At 37.0% G+C, this 20,660-nt stretch overlaps 1 protein-coding gene across 6 annotated transcripts in view; it reads right to left on the bottom strand.

Moving 5' to 3' along the window:
* The window catches only part of DOP1A (DOP1 leucine zipper like protein A), a 61,586-nt gene that overhangs the window by 16,895 nt on the left and 24,031 nt on the right, over positions 1-20,660 (bottom strand). For 5 of the 6 annotated variants that reach the window (XM_032185593.1, XM_032185597.1, XM_032185595.1 and 2 more), the window contains exons 11-22: positions 20,222-20,341; positions 18,465-18,579; positions 18,003-18,032; positions 17,386-17,619; positions 14,086-14,710; positions 11,342-11,616; positions 10,519-10,671; positions 6,687-6,787; positions 5,591-5,850; positions 2,877-4,884; positions 2,665-2,776; positions 1,510-1,692 (exon numbers count right to left, since the gene is read on the bottom strand). In XM_032185593.1, coding sequence (XP_032041484.1) covers positions 1,510-1,692; positions 2,665-2,776; positions 2,877-4,884; positions 5,591-5,850; positions 6,687-6,787; positions 10,519-10,671; positions 11,342-11,616; positions 14,086-14,710; positions 17,386-17,619; positions 18,003-18,032; positions 18,465-18,579; positions 20,222-20,341 — 4,216 coding nt within the window. The remainder of the gene's footprint in view (positions 1-1,509; positions 1,693-2,664; positions 2,777-2,876; positions 4,885-5,590; positions 5,851-6,686; positions 6,788-10,518; positions 10,672-11,341; positions 11,617-14,085; positions 14,711-17,385; positions 17,620-18,002; positions 18,033-18,464; positions 18,580-20,221; positions 20,342-20,660) is intronic. The other variant, XM_032185596.1, reaches the window with a different exon arrangement.

Genomic DNA, 20,660 nt, shown 5'->3' with positions numbered 1-20,660 from the left:
GCTGAGAAAACTCAAACTATAAAAAATAAGACAGATCAGTGATACAGAAAATGACCTATGAGAAGAAGCAAAACTGGGTATGTATAGGCAGGAGGAAAGAGGGTAAGTGTAGATATAACAATTATCAAGTGCTTATTATTATGAAGAAAGAAAGATGTGTACGCTACAAATAGGGATGGGAAATGAGAGAAATATAGGGATAGGAAGTGAGAGAAAAAAATAAGTAGTAGGGAAAAAAAAACACAGAAGAAAGAACAAGCTACTCTGTAAGACTAAAATATTCATTGTTGAAACTCCTAACATCATGTTTTTTTAAACACATCAGATTTCTTTAGGCATTTATTTCATAAGCCACCTTCTCATCCTGTTCTTCATCCTGTTTCCTATGACAGGAAGATTTCAGAGAAAAGTGCAATTTTATCTGTTTCCTGAAAGCCATTTCTATGTTAGTCTGATATATTTGAGTAGGAATTGTCTAATCTTTCAGAAGACTGTTACATAGGATACTAGATCTTGACTATGCACTTCATACAATTGCCAACAGTGTGGTTGCTGTCATTAAAAAGGATGTTAAAAAGGACGTTTTCATGGACAGCATATGTTGAATGCTCTTTTGAATATTATGGATTTCGGCAAACTAAAGAAAACCTAGGATTTACAGAAAAGTTAATATTGAACCAGAGTGAAAAAGCCTATCTTATTTTCACTGAAGAAGCATAACATCATATGCCATCCATGAGTACAGACCCCCTACTTCCTACTTCATTGAGTAGGAAGCCCTACTGGCAGCACAAATATGACCATGGATAATGTCTGTGGAAAGACATGGAGTCTTAAAAAAAAAAAAAAGTGATTACTCCTCCAAACTGAATGACAAATGTTGAAAATGACATAAAATGGCATAATCTGAAAAAGTACCTGGTAATATTCAAAATAACCGTTAGGAAATAATATTTTAAAACATCTCAGATTTAACTGACAATTTTGTATTTTAAAATGTGGAATATTAGAAGTTTGAAATGCTTCTAATAAGAGGGCTAGGCAACAGTCTCAATATTTGACCCCCTCTCGGATTCTCATCTTTGTGATTGCAGGGCTATTTCCCCATGTGTAAGGATATCACAGTATGGGCACTGAATGAGTAAAGGAACTAGTTCAAAACTGTCTGAATACAAGGCGTTTTAAGAGGACAGCTCTCTTTTGTTATGATTCTACATGAGCATTTTACATATTTTGAGGCATAAAAGTGTGGCTTAAATGGTTCAAGTATTTTTCAGGATGGGTTTAATTTTCTTTGTAGAAAGCAAATGGGAGACTTGCTGTTAGCTGATACATTTACGTTTAAAAGCAGAGTCAATACCCATTTTCTTGGGTCTTGTTTCTCAGGTGGGTGGGTAGATTAGGACAAATGTATTAGAAGTCAATTTACATTTAAGGGAATGTAATTGGATTTAGTTTGATGAAGGTATTTATGTACCATGTAAACAATATTATCCCTGACATTCTGACCTTTGTTGACCCAAGATTAATAGTGGTAATGGATGCAGCAGCGGCAGCAGTAGTTTTCTCTGAAGAGTCTGCAAGGTGAAGGATGCTCCACAGCAAAGTCACAGAAGACATGATCATATGCAGGATAGACAGGATCCCATTGCGTGCTTCAATTAAGTGCTTCTGATCTACATTAACCAAAAGCTAGAACATTTCAAGGGAAGAGGGGAAGAACAGCATTAAATATCTACACAAATAACATCAGTAAAATAGTGTAAATTGAGACAATGTACATGGAAGCTTTAAACCAGGACTCTTTTCCAAAACAGCTTCTCGGTAATTTTTACAGTACTACAGGCTTTGAGTTTATCAAATAATAATAGATTAAAGAATCTTTTGACTCTCAGTCATTCAGAACGGAACATGTTCTGAACATGTGGTACCTCATGGCTACAGCAATCAATTTTGTATCATCTGCCTACACCTTTGCAAAATATAATTATTTCAGAATCTGAGGTTTAACAAATACATTAAGCAAAATTACTTACTTGCACAGACAATAAACACTTCTCAGTTATTTGCAAATGAATGGAAGGCAAAGGGGAATAAGAACAAAAATGACAAAACCAAGATAGACAGCAGAACAAAAGTTTTCATGTAAAATCTGGGCCAAATTCTTAAAAGAGACTATGCTCTTAATATCAGAATTGAAAACATTGCTTGACTGAAGACAAATTGTGAATATACCAAAGAAGCAGAAAGAAAATATTTTGACATATTGCGTGATGAACATAATCCAGCCAGAAAGTGCCAGATATGCATCAGTCTGCAAAGTTCCACAATGAAGTCGTAATGAAGTTCTAAAAAGTTGCATTTTAGAGGTCCGAAAGTTAAGGAATTCCTACTTCATTGTTTCAAGGGAATAATGATAACAACAGAAAAGTCTAAGAATACTCTCTTAGAAGTATTAGTAGAAAATTATTGTTCCGTTTAATTGAGATGTATACACTATCCATGAAAAACACATTTACAACCAAGATTACTACATGGCTATTATTTTCCTCACTCAGACCTTCAGTTTTGTGCAAGTACCTAATAGAAGCACATTTATACAATTACAGTCCTTAATTTGACATATACTGCACAGGAACTTCTCAGATACCCAAGTAAATTTACCTGATGATATTGTGTAGATGGATCTAGCAGGCAGTAATGAATTATTGTTGTAATCCCTTCTAATAGAGTAAGAACCATATCTGGGGGAGTGACTGACGCCATCCAGAGAGGCCTAAAATAAAATATATTTTTCAATGAACTCATCCAGCAGCAAAGTAATTCAACACAATTAAATTTGCTTAAAAAGATTATACACCTCTAGATATACTTACCTATTATCAGATAATCCTGTTTCATATTTATATTGCTGAATTAAATTATCCAAGTTCCTGCAGAGCTGAAGAGTCACAGAAACAACCACCCTCTGAAGAACCTTTCCCATGTAAGGCAAAGTGGAAGTGATAAGGCCAATCCACTGAGGATGCATTTTACAGGCACAGTGTTGATGTAAAGCTCTTATCACTGCGCAGAGAAACATGCCTTGGCAGGTTATTGGCTGGGAGTGTAAATACTGAAGAGAAGTCATCGGCTGCTGGGGACCAATGTGCTCCAAGTCTGTTATGACAAAGTCGAAGCCTGTTTCGTTTTCCTCAGGCACAGTCATTACTCTGTGTTCCAACACAATCAGCCGCTGAAGCACTTTTAAAAGCTGTGACTGTAGAGTACTGCCATTGTCAAATTCATCTTCAGAAAAATTTATAAGGCTGTCTTCAGAGAAACCTTCTTCTACGGCCACTATGTTTTTTCCAGCCATCTTTTCACTGTGCCATTTCTGTGCGCTAAAGATAGAAGACAGCAGACAATGCAGGATCACTTTCTGAACCTTGCACTTGGATAACATGTCCGAAATAAAACTAGGAAAGCCTTTTGCAGAACTTTCTATAACTTTGGCCAATTCAGCAAAGAGAAGTGTCAGAATTTCTATACTCATCATTTGCATATTACGGTTTCCTATCAGATCTTGTGAGGTTACTTTAACGTGAGTTGGATAGTGGCTCCGCATGTAATATAAACACAAGGAGATAAGAATTTCTATGTACATAGAACTCCGAAAGTTATGGTTAGAATCAACTGGGATGTGACTATAGAAATCCTTGCCCATAACAGATATCCGATGCCTGGCTAGGAGATTCTGGAGCAGTGAGAGCTGAGGAGTGTATGCATTGTTGACACTGGTAGTGGAGATAGCACTTACGAAAGCTGAGGGATTTGTCTTCAGAATTGCTTTAATTGCAGAAAAAGCATACAATGTCCTTGAGGAGTCATACAGCTGGAGATAAAGCAGTACATGTTGATACAAGGGATGGATATTAAAGTTGGGAGATTTCCGCATTCCTGGGGACCCCACATCACTCTCTATTTCTGATATTTCCCCTTCTCCACAGCTGTACCAGTTTTCTAAATCAAGGCCATCACTAAAGAAGACATTTGTTTGTTTAAGCTTTTCTGTTTGCGCTTTCTTCTTCTCTTCATCTTTCTTTTTGGCTATTTTCACCTTAGGTTTTGCACCTGGTTGCTTACCAGCCTCTTTAACAATTGTTTCTTTTTCTGACGTTTTTTCCGGCAGTTTTCCTTTGAAGTTGAACTGAATGCTGCTGTGGCTCCGCTTTCTGGACTTGGACTCTGTGGAAGCAAGAGTGAGATCTGACAGGGATTGCTGGCTTGCTGCAATACAGGGTGAGGAGTTATTTCTTGAAATTTCGTCTCTTAAGCTCTCAAGTCCAGTCTCAGTTGAGGCTGACAATAACTGGGAACTGTCATTACTAAGCAAACTACTTTGGCTACTTTGAATATTTTGATCTTCACTTTTAGTCATCTCCTCGGGGTTATCCAAAGGACTGAAATTACATGAAGTATCCTCGGAGTGCAGACTGTGTTTAACTGGGTCATTCTCTTCTCCAAGACTGCTTACAACTCTGCAGATAAGGTCAGTAATGACTTGTTGCACAATTTCATCAGGCGAGTCTTCTCTCAGAGTCTGAGAGCTATCTTGAGCACTCAGGCTTTCTGTTTCCACCTCGTAGCTGATGTTGTCTCCAGTAGATGACTGAGAACAGCCAGAATCAGAACTCTGCAGTATTTCAACCTGATTGTCAGGAAGATCAAAATCAGACACAACCATTGGAATGGTCTCACTGCTGGTACTTAACAAGGAAAGCCGGTCACTCAGAGGGTTGACAGTCAGGCTGAAGTTCTCCATTTCATCCATAACAAGCTGCTTTTCATTGCCTTCTTTAGGTATAATAAGTTGTCCTTGGCTTACAGGCACGTGGGAAAATGCTTAAAGAAAAACATGAAAAAACTATTTACATGGTATCTTGTTTTTCAGAACAGAATTTAGCGTTTATATTTAGAATTTAAACTATTATCAAGACTTTAAATTAAATAACAGTATGGTAAATAGTTCCTTTTCACTTTAACGCAAAAAAAAAACAGTAAGTAACAAGTCACACATTCATATAAGCAAGCCAAAAATACTTTAGTAGTAGACCTTAACAAAACATAATCTCCTTGTGAAGCCTTATGCAGTCTTATCTACTTGTGTTTTGACAAAAAAAGAATTATTAATATGTTACTAACAATATAGAATACATGCAAACACCTTCAAACTTAATCAGTATGTTTTCAGTCAGCCCCACATCAGTGTTCCTAATTCACCAAAAAAAAAAAAAAAAAAAAAATCTAATTTCTTGGTTAAACTTCAGGTCATAAAGTTCTACTGAAGTCTGTAAGACATAATAATATGCTCTGCATTGAAATACTTGTATACTGTCTTAATCTGAGGGCAGTTAAACTTCAAAGATACTTCAAGGCTGTGACACCTAGCCTTGAAAAAAAGTGCACAAAAGCACATAGAAGCAGTGGCCATTCTAGCACTTTATTTTGCTAGTTATGCTAAACAAAAGTCTGTATTTTTAATATTGCATATAAATAGCAAATTAATAAACTCATTAATGAACTTCCTAGAGTATTCTTGTGTACACACCATCAGCACAGCTGAACTTCTGCATAAAGTGCTTTTCATTTTCTTCTTCAGGGTGATAGGGAGACTTAGTCCAGTAACATTCAGCCTGTACTCGTTGAACAGAAACTCGCTGAGTTTTTGGATGAAGAAGCAGTAGGAGCAAAGGTTCAAGAACCCTTGCAATATCATGTCTTTGAAGTACTTGATTTAACCAGGCTTGTCCCACTGACCATGTAGAACCATCCAAGCTGTTAAGGCTGTCCAGCATGATGAACAAAGATCTAGAACAGAAAGAACGAACCTCACATATTCTACAGGACTCAGTTTAATCCCATTTCATTCTGATATATGACAAATTTCTACATATCAGAATGTAGATATGTACAACGTGCAACGTGTCCAGCGTGCAACGTGAAGTTCTATATTTTAGTACAGCCTGATGAAGAAATTGCCAGGAAAAACTAGCAATAAAGTCAGTAACACAGCTGCTGTAGTAATAGTAGTACAGAGTGTTACAGTATTTGTACAGCTACCAGCATAGCAAAGTTTGATTGCCTATAAGTACTAATGCAGCATAAAATGATAAACCTTAAAATGCCAATTCACATAGCTGCACGGACAAGAAGATAACTTATTCAAAGATCTTTTCTTCAAGAACTGGAAGGATAAATGTATTTGACAACTCAAAGCCTTTCAACCAACATATCCTTTCCAGACTTCTTTTCCAGACTTGGGGAAAAACAATATGTGTATATGACTGAATTTACTGTTTTATAACCTCCAGTATTCATAAGCTCCTTAACTCTAAACACAAAATTTATTACCACTTCTGCAATGAGTGACAGTGTCAAGCCAAAAAAATAACCTCTTTACTCTGCTTCCTACAGCTAAGTATGTACTGGAAAAATTAAACATGCATTTTCCCACAGTGTTTGTGCTAGCTTAGGAAGATGAGACTAGCTCAGAGTCCAGATCATTCAGCTTTTTCTAACAAGGTGGTCTGATACCAGAATGTAAAATGTATTTCTCTAAGTTCTGGACACTATATGCTGCCACTATGACATAGTTAAATAATTTTGCCTCAATCTTTCACTGGATCATGTTTGCCATCACCAACCTGTCAAAGGTACGGCCAAAGGAAGAAGACTTGTTAATATGAAGGTCCCGGGTGAGATGCCATAGCACTGCAAACTTTGCATGAGCTTCCATTCTGACTTTCTGTGAACAAAATTATAAGTTGGTTCTGTTAAGATACATCAGCCTCTGTTAAGAACTGAAAAACAGAGCTATACAGCAGCCTACAAAATGTCAATAAATTATTAAAAATACTTTTAACTGCATGTTTATATCCTATTTTCAAATAGTAAGAACAATAGACAACAACAGATCTCTGTCAACAATTACCAACATTAAAGATTCTTCCCTCTCTCTCCCTCTAGATCTTGGCTGCTTTAGTTTCCATGTACTTAAAACCTTTTCAAGTCACACTTAATGTTGTAACTGGAGCAATACTGATCTTACTCTCCTGAGTTGCACGTCTCTCTTTTCATGGAGTTTATCTATACCAAGGCACTAGAAGAGATCATAAGGAGAGAGAAGGAAGAAACATGCAGGGCTTTTTGAACAGTCAAGGATACAGACGCAGAGAAAAGTGGCAGACAGAGAAAAAAGTATTTATAGATAGTTAACCAGCTGGTAGTGTCTGAAATCATGGGATTAAATACAGTAACCAAGGAAACAAGGGAAAGAAAATAGGTTGACTAGAAAGAGAGACGTAAGAATTCTCCAGCTAGATAGAGAACAGTTTATCAATAAAAATGCCAGTTTTTGCTTTGGAACTCATAGCTTTGTTGTGACAAAAAGGACATGGTTACCGCAGCAGCTGACTTCTTATGACTGCTAATAACATAGAGAATGTTTAATGGTGAAATTGGTATTTAACAATTTTTATGCCTTCATCTCTTTACTGTGGCTGATCAAAGGAAAGAGTTATTGAGCAAAACTGTAAACAATAGTAAATGCTGCACTATAATACACGGGTACATCTGTTAAAGACAGCTTTATCCATGAGACAAGGAAGCTACTAAGCACTAGGATTGAACAAAGCACGAAAATCAGAGTGGTTACACTGAGGAAAGCATCAAGCAAAATTAAAGTACATTCAGGGTTTAAACTAAGCTACTGAATGATAAAGAGAGACAAGATGATGAAGATTTTCACTTGTTTGTTTTTAAAATATGTGCTTATAAAGAATAGGTAAGTATATTTACCTCTAATCAAAATGAGACCAAACCAAACAATTAATGCTACTGTGATAATCTGGCATAATTCCAGATTTAAACTACAACATGCAGCCTAAGAGGCTTTGCAACAGCTAACACAACTGATATCTGCCACAGTAACACAAGTTTTAAGTAAAAGCTAAAAAAATCTGAAAGTTACAGAACGGATAGAAGATACATCACATCAGAGGTATACTTAAAGAAAGAAAGAAAGAAAAGAAACAAAGTAATTTTGGAAGGAAAAGAAAGCATGACCTGTATCTAGAAAAAAACCTTCTAAAACAAAACAAAAAAAACAACACTGCAAACAGTTGTCCAAAAACAATTCCCTCATGTCTGCTGAATAGAGAGTGGAAATTACAGTTCTTAAACACATGCAGATGATTCCATGTAAGTCCTTGCAATCCATACTGGTAAGATGCAAGAAGTTACTGTCTTCACAGTAAGTTTGACAGAAATGAGTGAATGCCACATCGGCAGTCACAGCAGCCCACAGACCAGCACAATATAAATCATTAGCAGCTTTATAAACATGCCAACCTGTGAACTGAAGTGATTGACAAACTGGCTCATAATTGCTTTTGTTGATCTGGTTACTCTCTGGTAGAAAGGCAAAAAGGCAATTACTTCTAAATGACATGGCCATGAATTGTCAGAGCATGTAAGGAAGTAATTTCCTACCATTCATTCTGCTGGGGCTGTGAACACAGTTCATATGTTTAAAATTTAGAGTGGTACAAAGACCTCAACTCAAATGCTGACAGCCACCATCTAAAACTAGTTTCTAGGGGAAAAAAGTACCCACCATGACAAACAGGACATCTATTAACCATAGTAAAAGCTAACCATGTGCTTTATATAGTGGGCAGCAGAACATAACTTTTGATAAGGGACAAGATCTCCTGCATAAAGTCTATGTGTCTCTTAACACTGAGAAGCCCTATTTTCTATCATGGGACCACAGACATAGACATATCATAGACATTAAAGAAATAGTCAGTGATATAAGCACCGTCCAGCTTCAAAAGCTTTTGAAAAGAGTACTTGATTTGCACTAGCTAAACTGACAGCAAAAAAGAAGTTGTCAATACAACAGCCAAGCTAGTTTCTAAAAAACAGTCAGCAGTGAGCCAATAGACTTCTGAAGAGCAATGAGGAACAGGAGAAATCTACCAAGTTGGGTCATGAGCAAACACAATAACCTGTGGCAGCAGAACAGGAGACAGCATAAGTTACAAAGTAATAACCAGAAACCAAATATTTATTACAGAGGCAGAGAAGCAGCTCTCTGATCACTCAAGAGGTTTTACTCAAAGTATAAGGCCATGGCTGTTGACAGGAGACAGAGATGGAAAGTAGCTTTAGCAGCATACTGAAAAGAAATGCACAGGCAACTCACAACCCAGCTGCCATGTCAGTTAGTGTAGATTAGGCAAGCACCATATTTTCCAGACATTGATGCAAAGAAAGCTAGCAATTACTGCTACAGCAGTTTATTAGTAGCCCTCTGGAACTGAAAAACAAGTGAACACTCAGAATTCAAATCTTTAAATAACAAATTACTACAGAAGAGAGAGGCCACATGAGATCAAAGAATAAAATAGTGCAGAAGACTCTCCATTGAAATTATCTATTTATTGCAAGTCCTCTACTTCCCAGTAGAGGAAACGAATCCCACAGGAACACTTTAGCTGGAAATAATTAACCAAGAGAAGTGTCAGAAGATGGAGCTCAGAAATATATAGCACAGCTCTTGGAATCTGCACTTACAAGCTACTCTTTTGTCTATTATTTACATTTATTCTTAGAAAAGAACCAGAATCAGATAACGTATGAATAGTCAGAAGGACAAAAGAAAACAAATTCACTGCTGCCTAAAAGAGAAAGGATATCAAGGCAGAAGCAGCAAAGTAACAATATCAAATGCAGCAGACTCACAAGGATGTTTCTCACAGAAAGGGAAAGGAACTGAAAGCAAATCTCATACTGTATAAGGAAGGTGGTGACAAGAAGAAAGGCAGTTAAGGAGGGCACCTCTCACCAAAGAGAGAGAACCACACATCACTGTCTTGAGAGACAAAAATCCAACCTCGCTATCAAGAAAAGTGGCAGAAGCAGAGCAACAATAAAAACTTCTCCAAGTTTTATGGAGGAAGGGAAGCAGAAAGGCACAGAGGGCATTAGAACAAGGCACAAGAATCAGATGAAATAGAGGGCACACCAGAGGGCTGAACTACAGTTGGTAAGGGCACAGCAAAATAAAGTGCTTAGATATAAAGAAGCTGTGCAGGGAGAGAAGAGTGGTCAGGAGAACTGGCATGGAATACAGAAAATCTAAATTCAGTTACTACCACTGCAAACACTTTTTATAGGTTTGTGAAACTGCAGGATATCATGAAAACAGGGATCAAATACAGAGATAAGATTTCTTGTGAGAGGGAATACAGGAAAGGGTGTCAGTGTCAGGGTGGATAAATCTGATGTTCTGCATGCAAGTAAAAGATTACACTTTTCACAATTGAAAGAATATTACCAATACAATGCAACATTTTTAAAATACAGAAGTTATTTACAACACCCACTGAGGCACTGAATCCTTTTTCCAAATATAGTTCTCTATGAATAACCATACACTTTAGTCATTTTTCAACGACACGAACAACTTACTTTGTCTCTATGAGTCAGCTGCTGACTAATAACATCTTCACAAATGCTAGAAGAGGGAACGAGGTTGTGCAGCTGGTAGAAGAGCTCCACACTCTTCTGGTGATGCTGGGGAGTTCCGTCACCCAACTGGTCCCAAAGAGTTAAAGCTATATGCTTTGGACATGAAAACAGAAGTTGCAAGAGAGACAAGTGAATGAGTATCATGCCTTGTTTTGTTCTAAACTACGTTGAGCTCTTTGCAATGATGGGAGACATTACATCTGATGACAGCATATGACAGCCATATAGGCAATCTATAAACCTGTTTTTTTTTGTTTGTATGAACTTATGCATCTGTTTGAAACGCTGCAATGACTAACTACACAAAAAAAAATCCTGCTAAGAGATGGAACTCAGATATCTCCAGAAATAAACTTCCATTAGCTATAGCTTACTACGTAATATATTATATATATATTATCTTTTATAAATTATTTCTTACTTAGCTTCAATGCAGAGTGTGGCTTATCAGAATCCTACATTATGTATACCTTCATTTCATGCCCCTAATAGTTTATGATGCTATATGATCAGTTTTCATTTAAATTTTCAAAATACAGTTTCAAACAAGTGTTTTCACCCAAGCAGTCAGCAAAACAATCAGAGTGGGAAAATCCACTGTGTATTTCCATTTAGAGTCCAACACGGATTACAACTATTACCAAAACACTCCACAAGGAAGTCTTGTTTACCAGACCAAGAACAGTAAAGTAGCCAAGACTGTCAACCACCAGCCAAGAAAAAAAAAATCTACAAAAAACATTAGTGAGATGCTGCATTGTACCTTGAAGAAATCTGTCTTTTCAGCCATGTATCTCAGATTGCCTTGAGTAAGAGGAGGTCTGATAACCACGGCCACTCTTCCCTGGTTAGGACTAAGAGGCTGAGCGGTGTCCACACTGTTGAGATTTTCTCCAGTGACAAGAGCAACAGATTGAGTCAATCCAACCAAGTCCATCACAAGGGAAATAGTAACGCCTTGGACACTGAAATCACTTGCTTGCTTGCAAGCATTCATTAAAGTCTGAAGCCACAGAGGGGGCTGTACTTGTTCACAGTCTGAAATAGAAATCAGAGATGGTGTTTGCATTTAACAAAAATTCTAAATGCTATGAATTTTTCATCTTACATTCAGAGCCATATGTACATTTGTCCTTTATCTTTCATATTTCAAACTGCTCACTGTACATGTTTAGGGACAGAAATACTTCAACGTATTTTTGACTTAAAAATTAGCTAATCAAGAATGCAAGACTATATCACTTCCACCAAAACTTTCATAGCTAAAAATAAATAGGAAAAATCGAACAAGGAAGAGAAAAATACATTGTATGGAATTGCATCCACACAATTTCATGCTTTAGACAAGACCGGGCTTTTAGTACATTGCATAACCCTTCATTCACTTTGCTCCTTCGGGAAATTTATAACCAGCAATCGTAAAATAATAATATAAATATTATAAATTATATATGTAAATACCACATACTTGACACATAAAGTATTGTATATAATACATATTAACTATATATAATACAATGTATTATTATTATATATAAACTAAGTCTAAACTGGCAAAAAAAAAAAAAAACAGAGAGCCTGCTGGAAAAGTGTAAAACTTAAGTAAAAGCATCTGCAAAAATTGATGCTTTGGGTTACAGAAGATAGATCCTACTAGACCATACTCTGCTTTCACTGTAGGCTGTTGTTTTCCCTGTTATAACTGTCCCCTCACTTAATACCATAGAATAGCTTGATAATCTAAGTGTCTTTCTCTGAAGTCGGATTCTTTACTCAGTTTACAGTCAACTCTACAAGTGAGCAATGCACCCTTTTATTTCAGAGGTAATAAACTATTTTTTCTTAAAACGGAAAGACTCTACTGATTATATTCCTAAGTTAGGCAAATGCTTCTACACATATTTGTATCTGAAACAAAACCCTTCCAGCTGATTCCAACCACCTACAATTCATGCTTATTCCTCAAACTGTTTAATAGACTGCAAATGGGAAAATTCAGATGCCGAATAAGCAAAGCAAATAAGACATTTAGCAAAGTGAAACCAATTCCTAGAATCACTGCCTTCACGAGAACACATTATTACTCAAGCTTTACCAGCTTTTTGCTTTAGAGCTTAGAAGGCAGTGACGATCCAAAGTGTTAAATCCACAGAAAAGTAATAAGCAGACAGCTGATATTTTTAAGCTTTCTCAGTCATCTGACATAACACTCATTTGTAGGCTGCTAGTGTTGGAAAAAGTCATAAATTATGTATTTCAAGGTCATATTATAAATGATAACCCGTGTTAGATCTTTTACAAAAGGTAGAACCCTTTGAGCATTGCAATACCCCTAGTTAATAAACAACTGTAACCAAATTCCCTTCAACTGACAGATATTTTATATTTTGGGGTCTCACAAAGTTATAAGCTACAATCTGCTCCTGGCTAAGGCATATATAATTCATCTTAAAGACTACGGGAACAGAAGAAATCACGTTAAATCAATGTGCCTGTTTCAAAAAAAAAAAAAAAAAAAAAAACAAACAAACCACAAAACAGAAACACCAAACCACAAAAACTATCATCCTCCAAGAGGTGCCAACTGCTTTTAAAAGTTATCGATAAGAACAAAAAGCTGCCAATATGAAGATTCCAAGACAAAACGCAAATGAAGCCAAAATTCTTGTAATTCTCATTTTGTGCATACTTCAAGCTTATTCACCATGATATCACTTTAATACAACAGCTGTCAAGCTACAGACCAGAAGAAGTTCTAATTCAACAGAATTAGAACTGTAAATGGAAGAATTTACAAACTGCCAAAAGGATTATCCGTCAAAAAGTCACACTTCTACAGTAATCCCAAACTGTCAACAGTTAAATCATATTCCTGTATCTGCAGAGAGAGACACCTACTTGTGAAAACATTCGCAAAACCCACCACTTCTATTTTCCTTTTTATTTGCACATAATGCAATTGCGGTTAGAAGAATGGTTAGCAAAACCGTCCCTCAAGGAAACAACTACTTAACCTTTAATAGAAGTGAAGTAATATTAATGAATTTCTTATCTGGTATGACTTCTAGTGGTCAGAATCTTATATTTCCATATACTCCACAAAGCAATCAAAATGCACATCAGTCCAAAACTACTAAAGTGAAGCTAGAAACGTGTTTTCTAATAGCAACACTTGATATCACGTATGACAAAGCTGTATTATTAACAGAACATTCCACATTGTAAAGAGGAACATCTTAAGGTCTGAATTCTACTCTCAGGCTTCAGTCGGTATAATTAGTATTGGTGTGACAGATATAAATGTCGAACCCCATGTCAGCATTGTCCTTGAGGAAATCTATGAAGAAATAGTTGAGTTTTCAAAAAGCAAACTAATTGATGAAGACAAAAACGTATATTTCTAAGAGGAATGGCAAGCTGCAACACAAACACAACATTAATACTATTACTTTAAAAGTGTTTTGAAAATAAGTACTTTAAAAGAGAAGAACAAAGAGTTCAGCTTACCAACTTCAGGCTTCCCAGGATGTAATTCTGAAGTACGGTTTCCCTCAGCAATGTAAACGGGAAAGCTCGAACATTCAAGATACAGCTGACAAGCAGCAATAAAGGCAGGAAGGTATTCTTTTGGTGTTTTTTTCTTGTTTATTTTCTTTGCCTTAGCATCTCCGTGCAATTCTCTATCCCATTTTGTGGTCTGTCCTTGCTCTCTACTGGGATCTACTGGAAGCTCTGGCCCTAAGGGCTGAGACAAGGAGCTATTCTGAATGATATACAGGTTGATAAATCTGGTTAAAAACTGTTGGACGTACTCCAAACAGCACTGCATTGCAGTCTTTTGTATTGTTTTCCCGCTTCGAGTTGCTGTCCCCTGCGTTACTACGGAAGGAGGCTGTACAATGGTTTCCTCAGACCCCACAGTTGATGCCGTCTCAGTCTCTGAGGACGTGCTACCTATAATCGGAATGCCAGGTGCACCGTGACCTTCGTTCAGTGCCCTGTCAATGTCATCGGTTGTATCTGCCTGGTATTGCACAAACTCAGTGAATCCGCTTTCTGATGACCGGCTGCTCGGAGGATTTTCACCATCTTCAAACACATCATTAGGATTGTCAAGTGAAGCTGATGGCACCTAATTGAGATAAAAGTTTGACCATTTTAAATGGGTTATTTATTAGTAAGAAATTATTTACCTATTTCTCCATTTGAAAGCAACAATTTTATCCCATGGTTTTATATCTACTCATATAAATACATTTTATGCAAAAATAACGTTTGCATTTTTCTTTTCCAAGTTCTTTCAGTAAGTTTGATAGACCAAACGATGAAAACAATTAAAAAACATTGTCCAGCAAACAGAATACCTTAATTAAAAATAGACACAATCATGATAGGAAGAAAATGTTAACAGCAATAATATTTAAAGAATTCTGAAACGCATATGAAAAGGTATTTAATACAGCATCATAAACCAAGATATTCATACACCAACAGAACACCCTCACTTCCAGCAGGAAGCAGAACACTAATTGATGTTACTTATAGTCATTTTAGCCAGCAAGGTTGTTTTAACAGTACATTTTAGCATGCACTTCTACAAAAGGAAAAGATAGTTATCTGTTAATCAGAAAACTGCTGCAATCATAACAGAGTAAAAAAATGTCTGCAGGCAAACAAGGTAAAAGTAGATGTCAGGAAAGAAGAACAGGAAAACTTACGCGTAGAAAAGTATACACTTCTTTGTTGACACTTTTGAAAATCCCACTGCACAAGTAAATAATTACATTAGATATTACTTCATCAAAATCTAAAAAGTGCCTATACCTATCAATTCTGAAAACACACATAACTGATGAATGATTCCTACTCAAAAGGAATTCACAGCAGCTTTCTGTGCTGCTCTAATCTCCCATAGCCTGCTGGTAATCGTTGTCACAGCCTCTGCTTGCTGGAGGTGAATGAGGTGAATGCAGCTCAAACAGCAGTGCATGGATCAGGGGGAGTAAGTGCAGGTAAAGTACACGCCTACAGGCTTCTCACCAAGCTGTTTTAACAGTGACAGCAGATGTTGCCTGAGATCCAGCAGGCCCAAAGTTCCATCTTGCTGTCTAATGTCTTAATCAGTACAAGCCTCAAATGTGTGCTCTTATTCAAGCATAATCTAAAGATCTGAGCAAGTTTTTTTTTTTTGTAAATAAATAAAAACAAACATCATTATGTATATAATGCGTTGCATCTTGCTTTACCAGAGACAGTAAGAATCAAAACTAAAGTTTGCTTGGGATAGCTTTCACTATGTTAATACAAAGGAAAAAGTATGCAAAGAGATAATAGGTGATGCTATCTTTTGAATTACACTGCACAAGAGACTAGAAACAAGGGAATTAATTTTGTTCTCTTTTAGTAAAAGCTATGGTCACGGATCAGTCAGTTGTAATTGAAAGAAAAAGGCCTGTGAAGGTTCAAGGGGCAAAAATACTCCATTAAAATAGGTTTTATGAAAAAAAGAAAGCCACCGCAGGCTGGGTGTCAGCTGGCTAAAAAGGATCCTGGATAAAGGATGAGATAGGATCCTGCATAAAGGATGTGTGAGTCCTAATGAACAAGCTGAACGTGAGCCAGCAGAGGACCCTTCTGGAGATGAATACAAACCATATACTTGACTGTATTAGCAGACGTATAGCCAGTATGTCAAGGGAAGAGATTACTCCCCTCTGTTCATCAGTTTTAAGGCTGCATCTAGAATATTGTGCCCAAGCTTGTGATAATTAGTACAAAACAGACACCGATGTACTAAAACTGAAGTGGCTCAGTGGAGGGCCGCCAGAGAAGCACTTGACACATAAGGAAAGCTGAGAGAGTTGGATTTACTCAGTCTTAAGGAAAATAAAAATGCTAAGGGTTGCGTCTTTATTGCTAAGACTTCCCGTTAGTTAGCTGAAAAAATGGAGGCGTGCTGAGAAATTCACAGTGAAAGAACAAGAGGCAACAAACACAAGCTGCAACAATGGGAATTCTAACCAAGTATTTGGAAATCCCTCACCCTATTAATGTAGTCAAACAGAGCAAATGAACAGGCTGTACAGAAAAGTTGTGGGAACTTGGTCCTTGGAGATACTCAAGACTGAGCTGGATATGATCCTGAGCAACCTGACCTAGCTTTAAAGTAGAATCTAACTTTGAAATAGTCCCTGCAACTCCAAAGCAGTGACCTCCAACTGTCACTTCCAACCTAAACCTCTATGATGTTCCTCTAGTTTCTTCAGCTGGATCCATCAGAGATCAAAGATTTCAGGGCATGTCACTTAAAATAATTTCCACTGCCATGGTTGCCTGGAACACGTTAGACAAATCGTTAAAAGAAATACCTGCTGGCTTGTTTGTAACTTCTATTTCTTTAATAAATAATTCCAAGAACCTGACAGTAAAACAATTGATAGATATTCATCTGATGGATGTAAACTTGGTGATAGACGAATTAACACATTCCTCACACATAACCAAGGTGAAGAATTCTTCTGAGTTCAGTTATTCTACAAGATCAGACTTCTGAAGTGCATTAAAATATCAAACAGGAGTTTTAGTTTTCTAATTTTCTGATTCTGAGATGATTTCTATACATATACTATTAAGTATAGATAAAAACCCTTAAGAATCAACACCTTTTGCTGTATGTTAAGCTAAATCCAATGAAGGGCTGTAAGTAGTCCAACACTGACTTAGAAAGCCCACTTTTCATTAAAGGAAAGTGACACACACACACAAAAGTATCATTTTTCCAAGACACTGCACAATCCAATCAGTTACCTTTTTATTTTCCCATTCTTTGATGGAGCTACTGTGTCCACTAGGAAGCTGCAAGGTACCATCTGCACCTGCAGACAGCAGCGGAGGTTGGACCTTACTAAGAATCTTTGAGCAGAGTCTCAGAGAATCAGTAAGCTCAGACAAGTGCAAAGTCTGAAGGTGGCTTGTCAATGCAGAAATCATTCTGAGCAACAGCTGAGGCAAGTGTTCTGTCTGTATTTCAATGTAAGTCTCCTAGAAGAGAAATACAACAGCTCATGAGTTGTAACAAATCCCACCCTAATAGTTATTTGCTATAACAGTGGTACCTGTAATTTGCTTAACTGTGTTCTACACATATGGAAAATGAATATCTTAAAACTGAGACTAAGAACTATATCCTTCCAAAAATTTACAAAATGAACTTTACATTTGGGTAACCAACAAATATAAATATTTAACTTCTTTCAGAAATTTACATCTTGCTCACTACGTGCAAGTTACAAAATACAGTAATAAGGCTAAAAATAACATTATTATTTTAATATTCTTAACATATAAATTAAAGAATGGAAAATAATGACAAAAAAAAATCATTAGTAAGTATAAGTAAATGGAAAACGGGCTGATTGCCATACCTGACACAGCACTCTCATACTTCTAGTAGGCTTTGAAATAAGAAAGCAGAGAATTTAGGAAAGACAGGTAGAAAAAACAGTTCCAACAGTCTTTGCTACATTAAGCAATGCCAACAGAAAGATCCATCTTATCACAACATTTAAAAGAGCTTTAAAAGAAAGTTGCACATTTAAACTAGCATATGAAACTACAAAAGACTATGCTCATAATTAATACAGTGCAGTTTTAGAGAAAAGAAATAGAGGACAAACAAAGAAGTTTCAGATGTAAGCATCATTAGAAGTTTGCAAATATCCAACCAGCCCAGCAAAAATCATACACTGAAACCAAAATTTCTTTTAAAGTTACCCACCAATTTATGACAATATCTTTTTGGTAAGAAAATTTAATAAAGTAAGATATTTCTGTAGACTATAAAGAGACAGTACGCCAGGATTAGCAAGAAGTAAAACAGTTCTTACCAAAGACACTATATCCAACAAAAAATCTACTAACAAGCAGAAATTTGTCAGGGGTAACTCAGATTGCTCATTACCACCTCCAGGCCCAGTTTGAAGTCTGGCATGTAATGTCCTCCTGCAAAATTCAAATAGGGTTTCATGACATCTTTTCCCCACCCCACTACATTGACCACATTCCTTTATATTAATAAAAAGCTGTACACACAAGGGAGAATTCCTACAAACAAATAAGGAGTCTCTCCTATTTCTGTTAAGTACCACACTTGCCCTACTGTGGCTTCTTCTGAAAACATGCAACCAGCCTTTCACTGTAAAAAAGTCTTTGTTCATAAAATAACAAAATTCAGGCTAAAGAAAATCGCATTTGTGACTCCACCATGTACTGCAGTATTTTCTGGTATGAGCACAGGCACCAATGATAGAATTAAAGGAACAGGGCTACTGGAAGCAGTCATTTTGAAGAGATCTATACCCGAGGCATTAAATATTTAAGATAACCAAAAACAAAATAAAAAGCCCACGAAGCTTTAAAGCTGTGCAAGATAAAAACAAGATAGGCTCTTCTAGACTTCAGCTTCAACTGCCAGCACTGTTTTATTATCAACAAGAATTCAAAATCTGATGAGCGCTATTGCTGAATAAAGTTAGACAGAACACAAACACACTGAAACATGTTGCAATCTGAAGATATTATAAACAAAGGAATTTGTTTCTCCAACTCATTCATGGGGGTGGTGGTAAGGGCAGAGTCACATTCTCAGTTAATTATGCTCATCTTTTCTCTTGGTTTTGGAAGAGCACCTGAACATATATCCTCAGGACTGAAAAAGTGATTTATTTGAAATAGGAGCATCACAGAAAACAAGTCTAAAACATTAAGTAATTATCAAAAAATTAAATAGCAACAACGCAAACAGCTTTATGTCAGTGACATATGTTTAAATCAAGTACTCAACCCACACCTCTATCAGGTAACCATCTCTCCTTAAAACATACAATTTTCTTCTTAAACTAGTAGCCTGGGCACACTGCTGGCTCACGTTCAGCTGGCTGTTGACCAGCACCCCCAGGTCTTTTCCTGCTGGGCAGCTTTGCAGCCACTCTTCCCCAGGCCTGTACCCTGCATGGGGTTGTTACAAGCCAAGTGTAGGACCCAGCACTCGGCCTTGCTGAATGTCGTGCGATTGGGCTTGGCGCATCTACCCAGCCTATCCAGATCCCTCTGCAGAGCCCTTCTAACCTCAAGGCAGATCAAAGTACAGCCAAACTCAGTACCATCTGCAAAGTTACTGAGAATGCACTTAACCCCCTCATCCCAGTCACCGATAAAAATGTTAAACTAGCCCAAAGACTGAGCCCTGTGGAGTGCTAATGATGATCTGCCACCAACTGGACTGAACTCAATTTACTGTGACTCTGAGCGTGGCCATCCAGCCAGCTCTTCACCCAGCAAACTGCACGCCTGTCCAAGCCACGGGCAGCCAGCTTCTCCAGGAGAATACTGTGGGAAACTGTGTCAAATGCTTTACTAAAACCCAGGTAAACAACATCCACAGCCTTTTGCTCAGCTATTAAGCAGGTCATCTTATGGGAGAAAAGAAAGGAAAGGAATTTCCGGAAGGAAATCAGGTTAGTCAGACTTACCCTAATAAGATCATCTAAGTTGTAACTTCTTTTGCCTTTTTTAAAGGCAAAGAAAAAAAAAAAACAAACAGAACACACACACAAACAGAAAAATACAGAGCATTACAACCTACCTACAACATTCTTCAAACCAACGAGCAATATAATCCCACATGTAGTAAGGCTCAAAGGAGTTAAATAGGAGATTGGCAGTTTTAATCAATTCTGCTGTTTTCTTGTTTTCTCTCAGTTTGCTAAAGGAAAAAACAAACATTTTAAATTTTTAGACTTCATTTCTAAGTTATGTACTACACCAAGTTTACCCGTTGCCAGTCACCACTGACAAAACACCTTCCCCCCATCCCTATGGTTGTTGCTCTAGGGCTAGGTATAGGGCAGTGTAGGGCAGGCTCTATGGACTAGTGTCTCTATATGGCTCACAGGTTTCCTGTCTGTTTTCTCATGATCATTCCTACAGTTGTTTGGTTGTTTCCTCCCTACTTTGAACTTTTCTCCTCTGTATTTTAAGGTATTCAGCACAAATCTTAAAATACTTTTAACACTTATATCTTC

Source organism: Aythya fuligula, chromosome 3, assembly GCF_009819795.1.
Source record: "Aythya fuligula isolate bAytFul2 chromosome 3, bAytFul2.pri, whole genome shotgun sequence".
NCBI classification, from domain to species: domain Eukaryota; kingdom Metazoa; phylum Chordata; class Aves; order Anseriformes; family Anatidae; genus Aythya; species Aythya fuligula.
This window is presented reverse-complemented; position numbering and strand designations above follow the sequence as displayed.